This window comes from Salmo salar, chromosome ssa02, assembly GCF_905237065.1.
Source record: "Salmo salar chromosome ssa02, Ssal_v3.1, whole genome shotgun sequence".
Taxonomy (NCBI): domain Eukaryota; kingdom Metazoa; phylum Chordata; class Actinopteri; order Salmoniformes; family Salmonidae; genus Salmo; species Salmo salar.
This window is the reverse complement of record NC_059443.1, coordinates 44224006-44243369: the sequence shown is the minus strand read 5'-3', so window position 1 is coordinate 44243369 and position 19364 is coordinate 44224006. Positions and strand designations below refer to the sequence as shown.

At 41.2% G+C, this 19364-nt stretch overlaps 1 protein-coding gene across 1 annotated transcript; it reads left to right on the top strand.

Moving 5' to 3' along the window:
- Positions 1-6834: 6834 nt before the first annotated feature.
- tmm74 (Transmembrane protein 74) lies at positions 6835-8738 on the top strand. The gene is given in 2 exon segments (NM_001141307.1): positions 6835-6922; positions 7558-8738. A coding segment is annotated over 1 exon segment (843 nt). The 5' UTR covers positions 6835-6922; positions 7558-7619; the 3' UTR covers positions 8463-8738.
- Positions 8739-19364: the final 10626 nt, after the last annotated feature.

Below are 19364 nucleotides of genomic sequence, written 5' to 3'. Positions count from 1 at the left end.
TACCAGGTAAGTTGACTGAGAACACATTCTCATTCACAGCAAAGACCTGGGGAATAGTTACAGGGGAGATGAAAGAGCCAATTGGAAGCTGGGGATGATTAGGTGGCCATGATGGTATGACGGCCAGATTGTGAATTTAGCCAGGACACTGGGGTTAACACCCCTAGTCTTACAATAAGTGCCATGGGATCTTTAGTGAGAATCAGGACACCCGTTTAATGTGCCATCCGAAAGACAGCACCCTACACAGGGCAATGTCCCCAATTACTGCCCTGGGGGCAACCCTGCTTAGGTTCAGTGGCAAGCCAGCCAGCACTGAACTTACTTTGGCTTTCTGGTTTAACCTAAAAAAGTTACATCAATACAAACTAATATATATAAAACCCATTTTTTTATGTTTTACCAAGTGGATATTTAACTTTGGAATAACCTATCCACATTTTCAATTGGGTTACACGCAATGAAATACATTTCCTCTTAATGAAGATATTAAGTTGGTTCCATTGCATGAATAAATGACTCCAAACACTTTCTTTACATAATACTTTCACATGAACTGATTAGAATATTGTAACCAAATGGTGGCCATTACATCAACAGAAACCTTTCCAGGCTTTTTAGTATCACAGTACTTAAGCAGATATCATTTCAGTCAGTGCTGGCAGTGAACATATAATCATAAAAATAAATAAAAAATACCTGAAATGACATTCACTGTCACGGGTGGCCCAAAATTACAAAGTGAAAACCACGCCCCATTAGGCCACGCCTCCAACTCTTATGATAGACTACCGCCACTACATTGCACCAATCGCTATGCAAGGTGAATGCGCATTAAGTGTTGTAAGCAATTGAGAAGCATCAATTCAATTTTGAAAAATCACAATGATCTGTCAAATTCGGTATTTGATTTCAGACAAATTGAATTGGTTGAACGAACCAAAGTGTAATTTTGAATCACAGTGTCTAAATGACTAAAATGTACAGTACCAGTCAAAAGTTTGGACACACCTAATCATTCCAGCATTTTTCTTTATTTTTACATTGTAGAATAATAGAGAAGACATCAGAACTATGAAATAACACATATGGAATCATTTAGTAACCAAAAAAGTGTTAAATAAATCTAAATATATTTTATATTTGAGATTATTCAAAGTAGCCACCCTTTGCCTTGATGACAGCTTTGCACACTCTTTTACATATTCAACTCCTTTTTTGGGCAGGTACAAAACTGCAGTGATACTTCCGTTCATTTTTTTAAACCGGTACTTGTGTTCGTGAGAGTCTCCCCTTTCCACAGAGTGGTCATAATAGTTTATAAGTCAAACCGTTCAGACGCTACAGAAGTTTTGTGTCATGGTCTGACAAACACTGCTCTAGCTCTGCCACCTTTCACCACAGATGCGGATGTGCCACAGTGCTAGTTTAAATTGATAGATTTTGATGGGGATTTTTGTATTATGTTAGCGAGATTGACGCACCGGTTCATCAATCGACTCTAGGGGGTTTTAAGCACAATAAATGTGTAACATATTCCATGAATTGGATTTATAACATAGCCTATCATACAAATTCGTAACATATGACACAAAATGGATGCGGTAGTACACAATTGGATGAAGTAGTACACAAAAAAAACGGGAAACCCATTTTGACTTGTGAGCACCACTGTCAAAACTACTGGCTGAATGAAGTTATATATAAAGTTCAAGAGTGCATCTGTGTTGAATGGCTGAAACAGTGAACGCTGATAATGCATCAATTAATAAACGGTCTTGTCTGCTGTGACTCATCTGCTCCTGTGTGTCATTACTTTATTGTCATGGCTCTATCGACCCATACCATGTCAGTAGCGGGATAAATATATTAGTGATGTAGCAGAATATGTATATAGTGTATCCGTCCTCACAGGCAGAGTTCAGGAGGTTAAGATCACACATTTTTCAAAGTACTAATGGAGAGAGACATGTAATTACAGTTGGACACCCTAAGCACAATACCTTCACTATAGGGGTTCAAAATGACCTCAGTCTAATATGTTATCGATACATATTGAAGGGTTGATTTCGGGCCTCGACTCCCAAGGCTGATGATGTGATAAATCTCTGGGTTGACGTCAATTCATTTGTACTTATTTATTTAACCTTTATTTAACTCAATCAAAGGGTTACTGGAAAATCAATATGTCAGGTTACGGCTGTTGTGACCTGGAGCAAGGTACTTGTTTCCAGTCTGTCTACTTGTTGTTTCCAGTCTGTCGTGGGTGCTGTTACAGCAAAAAATAACAATTAATGTGCAAACGGCCAATAAAAATATCCCATTGTAAAACCTCACTGTGATTGGACATTTAAACATGATTCAGTAAGAAAATAGTTATAGTTCATATATGAATATACCACACCTTCTAAATAATAGTCATGGACACCGCTCACAAAACAAATGTGACTTGATCAGTGGAGTGTTCTCATAATCATATCGGCGTGATTCTGCAGGTACTCAGAAGTATTATTAGAATGGCCTTTCACTGCCATCTTCTGGACAAATTGCAAATAGAGGGACTTGGGGAAATGCATCCACCACAATTGTGTGCTTTTGTTTTGGTCAAGGAATGTCTAAAGGAATATGAAACACAACATGGAATTAGGACTCTTAACAGACCCAATTATACTCAAGGGGGATAATTATGAAAATTCATCACTCACCACTGCCCCCCCCGACCCAGAACAGCCTCAATTCATCAGGGGATGGACTGAATGAAGAAGACGCGACAGGTTAAAGAAGGATTTTTAAGCCTTGAGACAATCGAGACATGGATTGTGTATGTGTGCCATTCAGAGGGTGAATTGAATGGGAAAGACAAAAGATTTAAGTGCCTTTGAATGGGGTATGGTAGGTGACAGGCGCACCGGTTTGATTGTGTCAAGCAAGAACTGTAACGCTGCTGGGTTTTTCACTCTCAACAGTTTCCCGCGTGTAACAAGGATGGTCCACCACCCGAAGGGAATCCAGTCAACTTGGAGTCAACATGGGCCAGAAGCCTTGTAGAATGCTTTCGACACCTTGTAGTCCATGCCCCGGAGAATTGAGGCTGTTTTGAGGGCGAAAGGGGGTACAACTCAATATTTTAATGCTTTATACAGTCAGTGTAATTTTAAAAACAGTCAAACTGTCAATTGAATCCCCAAACTGTTTTGGTATCAATTCAACTGCACTCTTGCAAAATGGTAATGTTAGATTATAGAAGAAGAGGTAAAAACTGCTTTTGTTCCCTTTGTTTTTCACCATGTGGACAAGTTTCCTCTATTATCATGAAACATTTCAATTTTTGAACTGCTGCAGTCTCAGGAGGGTGGTAATTCCTTTAGGCTAAATAATCTCTTGGGTGTGTTTGCTGAGCGAGTAGTCTGAAATATAATTAAAATGTTGGGGGTCATAGTTGACTGGCTGTGATGAATTATTTTTTTATTACCAGGCAAGTCAGTTATGAAAAAAAATCTTATTTTCAATGACAGCCTAGGAACAGTGGGTTAACTGCCTTGTTCAGGGGAAGAATGACAGATTTGTACCTTCACAGGTCAGGGATTTGAACTTGCAAACTTTCGGTTGCTAGCCCAATGCTCTAACCACTAGGCTACCCTGCCGCCCGATTGTCATTCATCTTAAACTGAAATGTGAATGTGTATCTGATTAAGTTATGGCAGGGTTGTCAGGTAGGAGTCCATTCATTTATGAATATCTATTTCATAAAAGCTTTGACTGTGATGTAATTATATTTTATGCTAATGCCATGAATTATTTATTACAAAGCCTTTTGTGAGAACATCCCTTTTCTAATTTAACTTTCAAGCTAAACTTCACAACAAAAAAATAAAGGTTTGTTTTATTTTTTTATATTTGCCGTGGTTACTTCTCAAGGTTTGGCATGTTTCGTCTCCAAAAATGAATGACATTTGGCCTGAAGTCAAGCTTATTTCATTTGACTAATGAACAAAACCTATCCCTGCTTCAAACCTGTGTGTTTTCCATAATAAACAGCTTTCCTGAAAAAGTATGCTCTGCATACAAAAACACCAAAGAGCTGTTTGTATGACCTAACACTAAATCCCCATGACGTGGTTTGATCACAATAATAGCAAATATTGCTCACTCTAAAACCAGATTTTCAACTGTATGGTGTAATAATGTCATAAATAGATACAGTAAAATTGTCTAAATGTCACAAAGAGATAGGACTAATATTTCAGTTGCATAGACATTTAGGGGCAAGTCGTAGAATTGCGCAAAATATCTACCTGATAAATTAGTATGCAAAGCAAGCCATGCTATGGTAGAGGCCTTAGTTGATAGCATTACATTAATTATAATGCAGAGAGTGCGGGTAGACAGAAAATAATAATCAATTATCCCTGCCTAGAAGTTTAATCGAATGAGCAGCATGAGTTAATGACTGTTGCAAAAAAAAGTTTTTTTATCTAATTATCTTTTCATCAAAAGATGAATGTCTTCTTTAATCTGCCAATCTGGGACGCACACACACACACACAGCCTTGCCTTCTTGTTTTTGCTTCCATCTTTTGAGGTGTATTCCTTCTGAAAGGCCTAAAAAAAAATCTGATTGATATTCAAATGAGAGAAAACAGCACTACATTGTGAGAAGTTACAACATAACCCATAGAATCCATGTCAGGGCAAGACCTTGGTCCAATTAGGACAACCATTCAATGAACCTTCAGTGCCAACTACTGAATATTTTATGACCCTGTCTAACTGTTATCAACCTCTACATCCGCTCTCGGATGCCCAACCTTTCAGTCCTGTCTTTCATTTCTCTCTACTACTCTCTATCACTCTATTATGCTCTGTCCTTTTCTTTCTCTAATAGAGTCCCCGAGGTCATTTTATTTTCTCGGAATGCTCTAGCCACCCTGCCTTGTCCTCCCCTGAAAGACGGTGTCAAAACATTTCAAATACAGCTAGGGTTTGCGTGCCAACTCTCCAAAACAATCTCTAAGGCATACGCCACTGAGCCACCTGCTTATTATTAATCCAGCAAGCATTGGCCATTAGATGCCCAGAGGCTGATGCTCGGTCATATTTCCTTCCGTACACTTGGAATTGCTCATAAATGTAATTGAAATAAGTCAAATAGATGAATCTAATCATATATCATCACATGACATGGGCATGTACAGTGGGAGGCTGTTTACTGTTTACATTCGCTGGTTAATGTTTAGTGCTTAGGTTTTAGACTTGGGGTTTATGTTCTATTTAAGTACAGTGCAATGCCCGCACCTCTGTACCATAACAGATAACTAAATACCACAACCCAGCATGAGACACTCTATGAAGATGCACTGGCCTCAGGGTTGCTGTCTTTACCGCATGCAGGGCTTTTGTCCTTGGCGGAGTGGTGTAGCCTAGTTAGTTGTAGCAGATAACAACTGATGGTCTGTAAGTCTTAGATAAGTACACAGTCATATACTGTATCAGCTCTGTTTATACTTGGAATATACAGCAGCCTGGCCATTCTCATAATGCAGGGTCATGATACATCAAGCCATGACTGGGCAGTATTGCTTCCCAAGCTCTGCTGTAACAACTGTCTAGATTGATCACTTTCCCTCCTCTCTCTCCTCTCTCCTCCAGCCTCATCTGTTAAACGGTAGCTTATTGGGCCATGGGCCAAAGTCCTTCACCCTGTACTGCTTCTGGTCTGCTGCTGGCAGCGTGTGACTGGGCAATTCTGTCTGATGCTGTTGTCTGTTTGTGCTCTGGAATGTATAGTTGGCTCTCTCGATATTTGCATGGCCTCAATAGCTTTGAATTGTGGTGCATGGGACACAGCTGCGTAAAGGGATAGGGTTATACTAACAAATATGCGGGTGGAGGTGACAATGGCATCAATTGAAATGCAAAGTGTTGCCATTCAGAAAAATCATTGTACTGTATCTTTTGGATTGCTTTAAAGCTTTACAAAGATGAAGATGGACTCAGAATATGTGAATGAATGAATGAATGAATGAATGAATGAATGAATGACATGTACTAATATTTTCAGGGCTAGCTCTCTAGATTAAACATGGATTAAATGATGCCTTTGACATAGTGACCACTAATCTTCCATGGGGCCAGGGCACAGATTGTTGGGTCAACAACGAAAGGTTACTGGATCGAGAATCACCAAGTCAACAATGTAAAAATCTGTCATTCTGCCCCTGAGCAAGGCAGTTAACCCCCAACAACTACTGCTCCCCTGGCGCCGATGACGTGGATGTCGATTAAGGCAGCCACCCGCATCTCTCTGATTCAGAGGGGTTAGGTTAATTGCGGAAGACATTTCAGTTGAAAGTGTTCAGTTGTACAATTGACTAGGTATCCCCCTTTCCTTTTCTCCCATGTGGATCAGTTGACAATTCACTGTAAACTGGCTATTGGTTTAGGCCTATGCATGTTTTCACTTGATGCAACCAAGCATCTACACGAATCTTGAGAAGATTATTAACACAGCTCTAGTAACGTTCATTGACATTTGATCAAATAAACGATATCGAATTTCCATAAGGTTGATAGTTTAGGGGAAAAATATTTGTTTTTATACAAGTCTATATGGACTTCAAATGCAGAGGTCCATAAGAATGAAATCCTCTCTGGTGTGTGTTTATTTGAATGCACACCGATGTAATCTGCATCTGTTCAAGGGTACCCGGGCTAGCCAGCTCATTTCAGCACCATAGCGAGGCAGCTTAAACCTTGCGTGAGAGGGAGGGACTACAGCGAAAATCTTTCCTCTCAAGCAGACGAGGACTCGAGGCTACGTTTTCAGTTTCGTTAAAGGCATTTAGTCCTCGATCTTTTATGATTCCGCTATACAAAGTATTCTGGCATATGAAGACAATTCGACATAATGAATTCTAAAGAAGTAAGTGCTTTTATATGATTTATTTCCTGAAATACAGTCGTTTATATTATCTGAGCGCACTAAGCAGATGCACTGTGGCTATAGGGAAGACTGCATGCTCCAAATACACATCGCAAAACGACCACGTTATTTGATTAATCTTCAACATTTCACGCAAGGCGTGGAAAGCTTTTTATCTACTTCAAACCCATCCCATTTCCCGCACAAAGCAGCCTACTGAAATGATTTATCTCCATAACAGCCTATTATTGGAAGTTGTATGTTCCCTATGATACAGTTATGTACACTTCTCATGACTAGGTATAGTGAAGGGGGTGTTCTTCCATAATATGATATACATTATGTTTGAAAAATAATTACAGATAATCGGGTTTAAGGGGATTGCACACTAATTGGATACTGCTAATCTGTCACTTTAATCGCTTTGTATACGTGGAGCAAATTACTTAAACCCAAACAATTGTACATTTTTAGGCTAAGTATTTCTGATAACATAATGAGCATACTTGCCCAAAATGCGCTTGAAGCGCCACAAATTACGCACAGGTGGCTGCTGTTTTCCTAATGAAATAATTTGATCGTTTTTAATAATCAGGCCCTATGTGACATCTGTTTTGTCAATTATTTCTCATCAGGGATGCTGCGGACTCAGAACGCCGTGGGGAAATAATTGAAGTGAACCAGCGGAAAGAATCGAATGGCTTCTGTAGAGCTTCTTTATATAGATGAAGGAAGAGGCAGACAACCCGATCCTCCCTGCGTCCTTGACTGGGCTTCCAATTCGGTTCATGTTCGTAAAGCGAGCAGTTTAGCCGGAGGGGCGCTCTCTATCTCAGCTCCGGTCTGCAAAGGACTGTGTAATTCAGCACCAAGGACGGTTCCCCTTAACGGAGGTCCGCATTTTAAACACGGTCACCCTGCGTTGGAGAAGGTCAGAGTGTGCTGCGACGAGGAATCAGAGACATCTTTCACCTATGTCGACGAGAATGTGAATTTGCGCCTGGCAAGCCCTGGGAAAAGTGGGGAAAGTATCCACAAATCCTGTAGGCCTAATGACTGTGCGAGCGACATTCGGCCCGAGGGGTTGCATGAGCTCTCCCTAATGTCAGATGATGATCTCGCATCAGAAAGTTCGGGGGCATCTGTAGATTACGGTTTTATAAGCGCGGTCACTTTCCTAGTCACTGGGATCTCGTTAGTGATTATATCCTATGCAGTCCCTCGCGGGGTCAAAGTGGACCCGGAGAGTGTGTCCGCGAGGGAGATGGAGAGGCTGGAAATCGAAAGTGCCAGGGTAGGGGCACACCTGGATAGGTGCGTGATAGCGGGGCTTTGTCTACTGACGCTGGGCGGGGTAGTGCTGTCCACTCTGCTAATGATATCTATGTGGAAGGGAGAGATGTACAGGAGAAAAGCCTTTGCATATTCCAAGCACTCAGCGAAACTATACGGCTCCATCATTTTAAAAACGAGGTCTAGCCCTAGTCGGTCGTCCGCACACCTGTCTATGAAGGAAGAGATAGAGGAGACCTTGAATTAAAATGATATCCAGTTGATAAAATACTTTGTCTTGTGTTACTAAGCCAGAGCAACACAATAACGCATGATGCAGGTTCTCCAGACACAAAGCGTGCAACCTGAACACAGCAGTCGGTCTACCTACAGTACATTAGCATAACTGTTCAAATATTCATTTGTTTTAATATCCAAGATTATGAAGTATACATTGTCTTATAGTATCATCTCCATATCATTTAATGGCCTATTTAACCAGGTAAGCAAATTGCCAAAATGATACAGAATGAAAAAGCATGACAACAAAAATAAAAAATAAAAAACATCGACTTTATTTTTTTTACTTGTTTTTGGAAATGGAAAATGCTGGGTCACATTTTTAATAAATCAATCTCTGAGAGGTTTCATTTATTATTAAGGTGATACATTTTTTATGTGAAAGTGCCAGACAGTCAGTACTATGATGCATACACGCATTTTAGAGGGAAAAGTGTCTGTCCCATGAGTTTAGAAAGTGAGATGTATTAGCCTAGTCTAGTGCACTATATCAAATCTGATATGACAAAATCTGCTCAGTGGTGCACATGCTAACATCCAATGACCTTTTTTACTTCCTCAATGCAGGTGAGCATAATTCTCACTGTGGTTTCTCACTGTGTGTGTATGTGTGTGTGTGTACGGAGGGGGGCCACATAATCACACATGAAAGACTTGCCCCAGTTTATAAAGCTGTCCTGCCCTGTATTGTACTGCGCTGTATTGTACTGTACACTTCAAATAACCTACTTCTAATGTACTGTACCTGCAGTATATGCAATTATCATACTTGAATGATCACGCAACATGAGAACTCACTGGATCACAATATAACAATGTAATTAATAGGTATCTTTAAGAGAAGTAGGCTTTTATTTATAGGCTAAGGCCTACGCTACCAATGTTTTTATTATAAGCTACTAATGGACATACATCCTACAACACTCTAAACCATATTGTATTCCCTTGAGTAGTCTCAGATATGCCTTTAAAATGTTACTGGAAGAGGGATCTATTTCTTTTAACAAACCAGAAATGACGGGTGCAACAAAAACAGGAAATGTTCTATTCAGTTCATAGAACTGTTGGTTGAGAATTATTTTGTCAATGGTGAAGTGAGACACATCACCGCTGTCATTTGCGACCGTCTCTGTATTGTAGGCTTACTACAGTACCCTATAAGACAAGAGGCATCAAAGGAGACTTGTTACCTTGAGAATGGTTCCATGATTTCAATTCTTCAAAGCCTTTATTCACAATCACAAGTGTTTGCCTTCAGGGAAAATATGCTTGTTGGTTATCACTAGAAACAGCTCATTCACGTTGTCATTTTGTGGGGGCAAATTCATGTTGTTGGCTATTAATTATACTCGTCATGTGTTTTCCACTCCACTGTTCGATCATGCATGTACGGTAATGGAATAAAATATACACCCCAAGAATTACAGCAACATGGGTAAGACTGTTGTTACTATCACTGTAATGAGACCCTACAGTCTCGAGAACATGCCAGAACCCTGGCATTGCAAGTGCAATGCGCTACCAACTGAGCTACACGGGATGGCAAGTTTGTCTCAGTCTAAATCCCTCCAGTGGAAAAGCACTATCACTTTTCTTGTTCACTCTTCCCTCTTCACCTAGGATGCATCCCAATAATTTTTCCTTTATTTTGAAGTGTGCACTTCCCTTAATTGATTTGACAGGAAATGACAGTCATAAGACACTCCTCTAGCCCATGCCTACACCAATCCAATGCTTTTAAATTTGTGGGGAGTAGTGACCGTGAGCACACTTCAGGAAGAAGGAGAGATTATTGGAACATACTCCTTATTCTCTGGTCACAGAGGAGTAATGGAAAAAAGTATCTGCACCAGAGAAACGGGCTGTTTTGGTAGTTAAAGGAGAATAAAATGCCAAATCAGAGAGCTTTCCAGAAAGTTATATATAAAATATATATATATATTTCTGTACATCCAAGAATAATATGTTTGGAGGCAAGGAGATGAAGAGGGGAGAGGCCACAAAGATGCAAGGAAACATAATAGAGAATGCTATCTCAATTTCGATTTGCACGATTCCTCACATCCTTTCTCTTCGCCTCCTCGATTCCCCGCATTCTATCCCTTCGCCTTCCTCCCGACAATAAAGGAAGAGAAGGTCTAAGGTCCCTCCCATCTGACTTTACTCTCCAATACACTTTCAAAAGGAGGCGAGGTGGAGGACGTGAGAGATCCCTTCCTCCTTGTTGACGTTGAGCTGTAGAGCTCCCACCATGCCCCCATCTCTCTGCCATCCAAATGTCTCTAAGGGATATGATCAGGGATTTGCTCAGTTCGACGGCATTTTACAAGTCAAGCTCAAGTGTATTTCCAGAGGTTTCATGCATAAGCTCTTTATCTGTGAGAGAGCGCTTCACAGCTAAGGTACACTGATTGGTATTTTGTAGATCCCTGTGTTAGAAGATCTACCACGGTAAGACAGGATCAGAGACAAAAGAGAGGGGCTGAGCTGCCATTTGCATTCATTTCCCAAGTGTACTACACGCTAACGTGCTGTCCTTTATGTTAATTGACCAGTGTGTGTGTGTGCGTGTGTCTGCGTGTGTACGCATGCATGGGGGTTCATGCGCATGACTATATGGGTGTGCATGTGTGTGTGTGTGTGTGTATCTGTGTGAGGGTGAGACAGGCAGAGATTACTTTCCTCTGCCATACAACTGATTTATATGGCTTTTGTGAGGTGAGCTCATCCCTTCATCTCAGGCGTATGGTAAGCGACTCAGGAAAAGTTTCCATTTCTATTGATTGCTCATGAGGGACACACTAAAGGCAAACACTCCAGGGATGTGACTTCACTCTTGGCCACTCACACCAGCCTTTCTCAGAGGGATTATTTTTAACAAGAGTGCATAATGCATTTTCTGGAACGCTTACAAGCTGTTATTTACATTAGTTGGAGTATCTTATTGTATTGTGAATTTAGTCCAGTAAGCTTCTTGCTCAGAATACACTATTAAGCCGTGCCGAGTTTTTCATTTAGAATGCATCGATTTCCATTGTTCAGCCCATGTAGGCCCTCTTGCATATTTTTCATGTTTGCATGAAATTAGTTCTAATGCTCTTTGGAAATCCAGGTTTATGTTGACATGACCTCTTAAAGCAGACCTCATTTTGAATCATACCCCCTCCTCTGTGCCCTTCTGTTTCGGAATACTCAGTGCTTCAGCAATGTATTATACAGCGTTTTAGAGAGACATTCTTAAGAGCAAAAGGCAACACGTGCAGCTCCATGTCAAAACGATTTACACTTCTACGACTTCTGGTTGTCCGTGTTCTGCATCGTTGACATTGAGGTGGTCGAGGGTAGCGGCACTCTGTCACTCGCTCCGTAGCCAAATGCACTGAACTCTTTGAGCTGCATCATCCCTCATCCCCACAATCAAGTCTGCACAGTCATTTCCTGTGTTGTCCCTGGCACTTGCAATCACTTTCTTGTACAGCTGAAACTATTAGTCTGCCTGTCTCCTTCTGCCTACTATGTGCTTTGGCATCTAGTCTAACAGGAAATGAGGGTATTGTTTTGGTCAATCTTAACCACTTAACCAATGTAAACAAGAAGAAAATGCCATGGTCGAATGCTGAAGGAGAGCATAATTGCAAAGTGGGCAAATTATATTGGATGAGCAGTAGTGTAATATAGGCTGTTTGCTACGACACTGGCCATAATAGTCGTACCAGTGTGGTGGTTAAAGAGTACCGTAGGAATTCATGCAGATATAAAAAGCCTACTGGTAAAGGCCTAAATGCAATATTGGTACCATTTGTGTCACTTCACATACAGTGACTTCGGAAACTATTCAGACCCCTTGATTTTTTCCATGTTTTGTTACATTACAGCCTTATTCTAAAATTGATTTTTTTTTAAAACTGCAATCTACTGTACACATAATACCCCATAATGACAAAGCAAAAACAGATTTATAAAAAATAAAAAACAGAAATACCTTATTTACATAAGTATTCAGACCCTTTGCTATGATATTTGAAATTGAGCTCAGGTGAATCCTGTTTCCTGAGTCCATCTGTGGTAAATTCAATTGATGATTTGGAAAGGCACACACCTGTCTATATAAGATCCCAAAGTTGACAGTGCATGTCAGAGCAAAAACCAAGCCATGAGGTCGTAGTAATTGTCCGTAGAGCTCAGAGACACAGATCTGAGGAAGGGTACCAACAAATGTCTGCAGCATTGAAGGTCCCCAAGAACAGTGGCCTCCATAATTCTTAAATGGAAGAACTTTGGAACCACCAAGACTCTTCCTAGAGCTGGCCGCCCAGCTAAACTGAGCAATCAGGGAAGAAGGCCCTTGGTCAGGGAGATGGTCACTCTGACAGAGCTCTGGAGTTCCTCTGTGGAGATGGGATAACCTTCCAGAAGGCCAACCATCTCTGTAGCACTCCACCAATCAGGCCTTTATGGTAGAGTGGCCAGACGGAAGCCACTCCTCAGTAAAAGGTACATGACAGCCCAATTTCAGTTTGCCAAAAAGGCACCTAAAGGACTCTCAGACCATGAGAAACAAGATTCTCTGGTCTGATGAAACCAAGATTGAACTCTTTGTCCTGAATGCCAAGCATCACGTCTGGAGGAAACCTGGCACCATCCCTACGGTGAAACATGGTGGTGACAGCATCATGCTGTGGGGGTGTTTTTCAGCGGCAGGGACTGGGAGACTAGTCAGGGTCGAGGGAAAGATGAACGGAGCAAAGTACAGAGATATCCTTGATGAAAACCTGCTCCAGAGTGCTCAGGTCTTCAGACTGGGGTGACGGTTCACCTTCCAACAGGACAACAACCATAAGCACACAACCAAGACAATGCAGGAGTCGCTTCGAGACAAGTCTCTGAATTTCTTTGAGTGGCCCAGCCAAAACCTGGACTTCAACCCGATCGAACATCTCTGGAGAGACCTTAAAATATCTGTTCAGCAACGCTCCCCATCCAACCTGACAGAGCTTGAGAGGATCTGAAACTTCCCAAATACAGATGTGCCAAGCTTGTAGCTTCATACCCAAGAAGAATCAATGCTGTAATCGCTGCCAAAGGTGCTTCAACAAAGTACTGAGTAAATCGTCAGAATACTTACAGTACCAGTCAAACGTTTGGATCTCTACAGGATCTCTACAGATCGGTGTTATATTTGAGATTCTTGAAAGTAGTCACCCTTTGCTTTGATGACAACTTTGCACAATCTTGGCATTCTCTTAACCAGCTTCATGAGGTAGTCACCTGGAATGCATTTCAATTAACAGTTCATTTGTGGAATTTCTTTCCTTCTTATTGCGTTTGAGACAATCAGTTGTGTTTTGACAAGGTAGGGGTGGTATACAGAAGATAGCCCTATTTGGTAAAAGACCAAATCCATATTATGGCAAGAACAGCTCAAATAAGCAAAGAGAAATGACAGTCCATCAATACTTTAAGACATGGAGGTCAGTCAATTTGGAAAAGTTCAATAACTTTTAAAGTTTCTTCAAGTGCAGTCGCAAAAACCATCAAGCGCTATGATGAAACTGGCTTTCAAGAGGACAGACACAGGAAAGGAAGACCCAGAGTTACCTCTGCTGCAGATGATAAGTTCATTAGAGTTACCAGCCTCAGAAATTGCAGCCCATAAGTCCAAATTTGAGATTTTTGTTTCCAACCAACGTGTCTTTGTGAGACGCAGAGTTGGTGAACGGATGATCTCCGCATATGTGGTTCCCACCGTGAAACATGGAGGAGGAGGTGGATGTTGTGGCGGTGCTTTGCTGGTGACACTGTCTGTGATTTATTTAGAATTCAAGGCGCACTTAACCAGCATGGCTACCACAGCATTCTGCAGCGATTCGTCATCTCATCTGGTTTACGCTTAGTGGGACTAGCATTTGTTTTTCAACAGGACAATGACCCATTAACCTCCAGGCTGTGTAAGGGCTATTTGACCAAGAAGGAGAATGATGGAGTGCTGCATCAGATGACCTGGCCTCCACAATCACCCGATCTCAACCAAATTGAGATGGTTTGGGATGAGTTGGATCGCAGAGTGAAGGAAAAGCAGCCAACAAGTGCTCAGCATATGTGGGAACTCCTTCAAGACTGTTGGAAAAGCATTCCAGGTGAAGCTGGTTGAGAGAATACCAAGAGTGTGCAAAGCTGTCATCAAGGTAAAGGGTGGGTACTTGAAGAATAAAAAATATATTTGTATTTCTTGTAACACTTTTTTGGTTACGAAATTATTACATATGTGTTATTTCATACTTCTGATGTCTTCACTATTATTGTACAATGTAGAAAATAGTGAAAATAAAGAAAAACCCTTGAATGAGTAGGTGTGTCCAAACGTTTGACTGGTACTGTATGTAAATATAATATGTCAGCTTTTTATATTTTTTATAAATTAACAAACATTTCTAAAAAACTGTTTTTGCTTTGTCATTAATTTTAGAATAAAGCTGTAACGTAACAAAATGTGGAAAAATTCAAGGGGTCTGCACACTTTCCGAAGGCACTGTATGTAGCATATGAGATGAACAGCATTTATCTCCATATCATAAATAATCACCTTGCTGGCCCTCCTGTATTTGCACAAATCAGAGATTAACTTCATTCCTTTTTTCTCTTCAATCTCTGTTTGTGTTAAATTGCTAATGCTATTGTGAGTTGTGGCCTCTCATATCAGTGTATCAGCCTCTACGTTGTACCACTTCCCACTGGGCAAAAACTGGTTGAATCAACATTGTTTCCACATAATTTCAACAAAAAATGTAATGTGATGACGTTGAATCAACATGGAAAACTGATTGGATCATCAACCTAACGCAATTTCATATTTTTTTATACTGCTAGTATTGTAATCTAGGCATTAAAATGTTAACTTGTACTCTATCGCAGTGAAAAATGTATTTTTATTTCAAAGTTCTTACTGCACCATCAGAGGCATATTCAGAAACATATTGCATATGTTGCTGTTAAATGATTTTTGGCGTCATCTTGCAAGAGAGTTTGTCATAATAACAATGTACCTTATGTTTGTTTTTTTACCCATCTTTTAACATAAATCCAATAACACAGTGACATTTTTTTGTTGATTTCACATTGAATTCACGTTAGTTGACAACTCAAATAAATGTAAATCAAAACTAGACTTTGAACTGATGTCTGTAGGATCTATAGGAAGACGGGCTCATTGTAATGGCTGGAGTGGAATTAAAGGAACGGAGTCAAACATGTGTTTTCCATATGTTTGATGTGTCTGATACTGCTCCAGCCATGACAATGAGAACATTCTCCTATAGATCCTCCCACCAGCCACCACTGGTGTCCAGTAGGTTGTTACATTTGCCTTTAATTACGGCTGAGAATGATTGCTCCCAAGTCTGGTGTACTTAATTGGTGGAGTGGAAAGCTTTTAGAAAGCTATCAGCGTGCCAGAGGAACGGTGTGTCTCATCTTAACTCACAGTGCCTGGAGCAACATCTGAAGAACAGTACAACACAAATGAACTAGCATCCTGAGCAATTTGGCATGTCGAAGTGTGTGTGTGTGTGTGTGTGTGTGTATGTGTGTTTGTGTCTGTGTGTCTGTGCGAGTGCGCGTGTGTGCGAGCGAGCGAGCACGAGAGAGAGGGAGATAATTAGTATAACTTAGTTGGTGTTTATAGTTGGAAGCCCTCTCTAAAAGCCCCAACTGAGCTCCATGTTTGCGGTTAGCAGCACCTCTGATGCATTGTTCAAGGCTCTACAATATGGCTCGCTGACGAAGAGGAGACAGAGATCAAATCAGCTCTGTTAAGACTGGGAGACGCCTTGCTGCTGTTAGACAATAAGCCCTGGATGCCTGCATAGAGTTAGGGGTCGGCCCGAGAGCCAGGGACAGATTGGGAGAAACAGCCAGCCCAGTCCAGGGCTGATTGTTTGCGCTGCACTTCATTTGCTCCCTGTGTTGTGTTTGTGGAGAGACGTGGACTGATGATGAAAGATGATACACACTGGTCTGGTGGGAAAGTGCCAGTTAACAGTATGTGATGTGGAGAGAGAGATACCAATGGGCCGAACTCTAACACACTATTACCCTTTTTAACTACTGAGCCGTGCAGAGCTGATCTGTACTGTGATAGCCTGGTTTCACATCCACTATAGTTGTTGGAATGGTGCTGGAAAGGACCATTTCTAAATAAAATATCTGAGCCAGCACAGTACGGTCCGGCACTCACTCACACTCTAAACACGATATAAACCTTTGTCTGGACTTGTTTCCCAAGATAGATTACTTACATATAATCTCCCATTTAGTCATGTTTCTCAACTCAACAGATCAAGCTATATCACACATACAGTAAAGTACTATCATGCATTATCTTGGCATGGTGATTGTTCCAAATATAACCAGAAGATGGCAGCCTTAGACCTAAAAAAAAAAGAAGAACACAACCACACTTTCGGAACTTGCTCAAACATACAAGACGTCTCGAGTTGAAAGCAATAAATTGCAATTGTTTGAATTCTTTTTTCGTTCTCTGTCTTTCTCTCTCAGGATGAGTGTATTCTTTCATGAGTCACACTTTCAGTAAAAGGTTTAATCCAACGTGATTCTGAGCGGGTCAAACAGCAACAACAACTGGGGTATCATACTCATTCCATGTAGGGCCTAGTGTCGACGGGTTTTAGTTTTTCCCCATTCATTTAAGACCTAGACAACCAGGTGAGGGGAGTTCTTTACTAGTTAGTGACCTTACTTCATCATCAAGTACAAGGGAGGAGGGGAAACCCGCAGACACTCGGCCTTACGTCAAATGAGTTAGACACGTGCTCTACAGTATTTCTTCCACAATGGATCCACTCACCCTTGAGTACATGCATAAATGCAATCCCACAGACCACGCTCTCTAGAGTCCTCCTCCTAAATAACAGCCCACTCCTTGCCTTCCGCCTAGACCCTAGCGTGTTATTGGACAACATCTGGCCCAGGCTCTGTATTGATCTTGGCTGGGGTCAACATGGAGAGGCTCCTGTGAGTTAAGTGCACAGGGCCTTTTTAAAGACCTCTTGATTGTCCCACTTCTGCACATTTACCATCAAGTGGAGCTGAGCTCTCATCGCCGACCCAGGATCCCTCCAGAGACCAACTCACCAGGAGCTGAATTATTCATCCAGATCTGGTCAATGGCCCTCAGAGCACCAGCATTCTGGGCTGACCGTAGAAACGAAAGCACCTCCTTTCCATGGATCTCACTTTCTTCATCTCTCTCTCTCTCTCTCTCTCTCTCTCTCTCTCTCTCTCTCTCTCTCTCTCTCTCTCTCTCTCTCTCTCTCTCTCTCTCTCTCTCTCTCTGTCTCTCTCTAACAGTTTCTTATTATCTTTCTACTGTGGCATGGAGTGTTTTTGCACTGATATAGATAAGACCGGTGATCTGATGTCTTTAACGTAATAAAACCTCCACCCTGCCCTCCTCTGAGGTCTACTGGAGGAAAGAGCCTCTTTGCGGGAAACAGTAGCATCCAATCGTATCTGCTACCATCTCAGGTTTCTAGTGGCACAGTCAGAGACGTGATGCATACTCATCACTCTAACCTTCAGCCAGCTCTCCGGCCCGCACTTCACAATAACACAGATAGAGAGGGAGGGAGAGGGGGAAGGAGAGAGAGTGGGGTGGGGGGGAGGGGAGGGAGAGAGAGAGTGATAGAGAGAGAGATGACGTGAGGAGTGGAAAGGGATATGTACAAGCAGTGGTGATTTTAGCATGTAAATCTTGGTGGGATGCATGCCAGCAAAGCCACTACACAACACAACATTGAACAATACATGAATTGCACTATACCACTGCTACACCCAGCTATCAGCGGAGCCTTGTCTGGCAGCGAAACAGTTCATTCAGCCTCATTTACTTCCTTTAAAAAAAAACATAGTTGATATGACTGACTTGCATAAACAAATGTGGTTTCTACTGACAATTGAGATGTACAAACTATGGCATAAGGGGACGACAAGTGGATAAGAGGCAATCCGTAATTTCAATTAAGACGTTAATGAGCGAGCTAGGACGGAAAAAGTCTGGAGCTGCTCTTCCAGACTTTGCCCTGCAAAGGTTTCATGAGTAGAGTGTTGGTGTGTACTGTGACTAGCTTCTAAAGTTAATACTGCCCAAAATAGATTCATGTTAAGTGAAGGGGCTGGCTATTAGAAAGGTTTTAGAGAGGGCCCCAACTAGCACGTTTGGTTGCTTGGAAGTTGTGGGAATGTATATTTTTGGTTTCGCATTGGTTCTGGGAATGAAGCAATATGTTTCCTGACCGATGAGAGCGGAAGTAAATATTTTGCCTGTTCTGTCAACTTCTTGTATTTTATTTTTTAGTAAAAATAGGGGGTGGATCAGTTTTAATGTTGCAAATAGATTGTGGCTTCTATCAATGTAATTGTCTGCAGAATTTCCAATCCCCCATTTATTTCCAATCCCCCACAACAGTGCTGTGTTTCACAAACATTCTGAACCTTTCTATTCTCATAGTTCCTACAAATTGTAAATTAAAGATAAACATTTTTGCTAAGAGTATTATTATACTATTGGATCTATTGGACTATGACTTTTCAGATCACCCAGCAGTGCTATTAGCAGAGTTACCTCCAGGTAAATGTTGCAATTCTTCAGACATTCCTGAACCTGAAACCAAAAACAAGCTACATATGGACAGTACCAAAACAAATGATTAGTGGAGGCTCTTCAGAGGAGGAAGGGGAGGACCATCCTCCTCAGTGAACTTCAGAAAAATGTAAATGGTAAAACATTTTAAAAGGTATCCTTTTTAGATAAAACTATACTAAATATAATTGCATCACCAAATAATTGATTAAA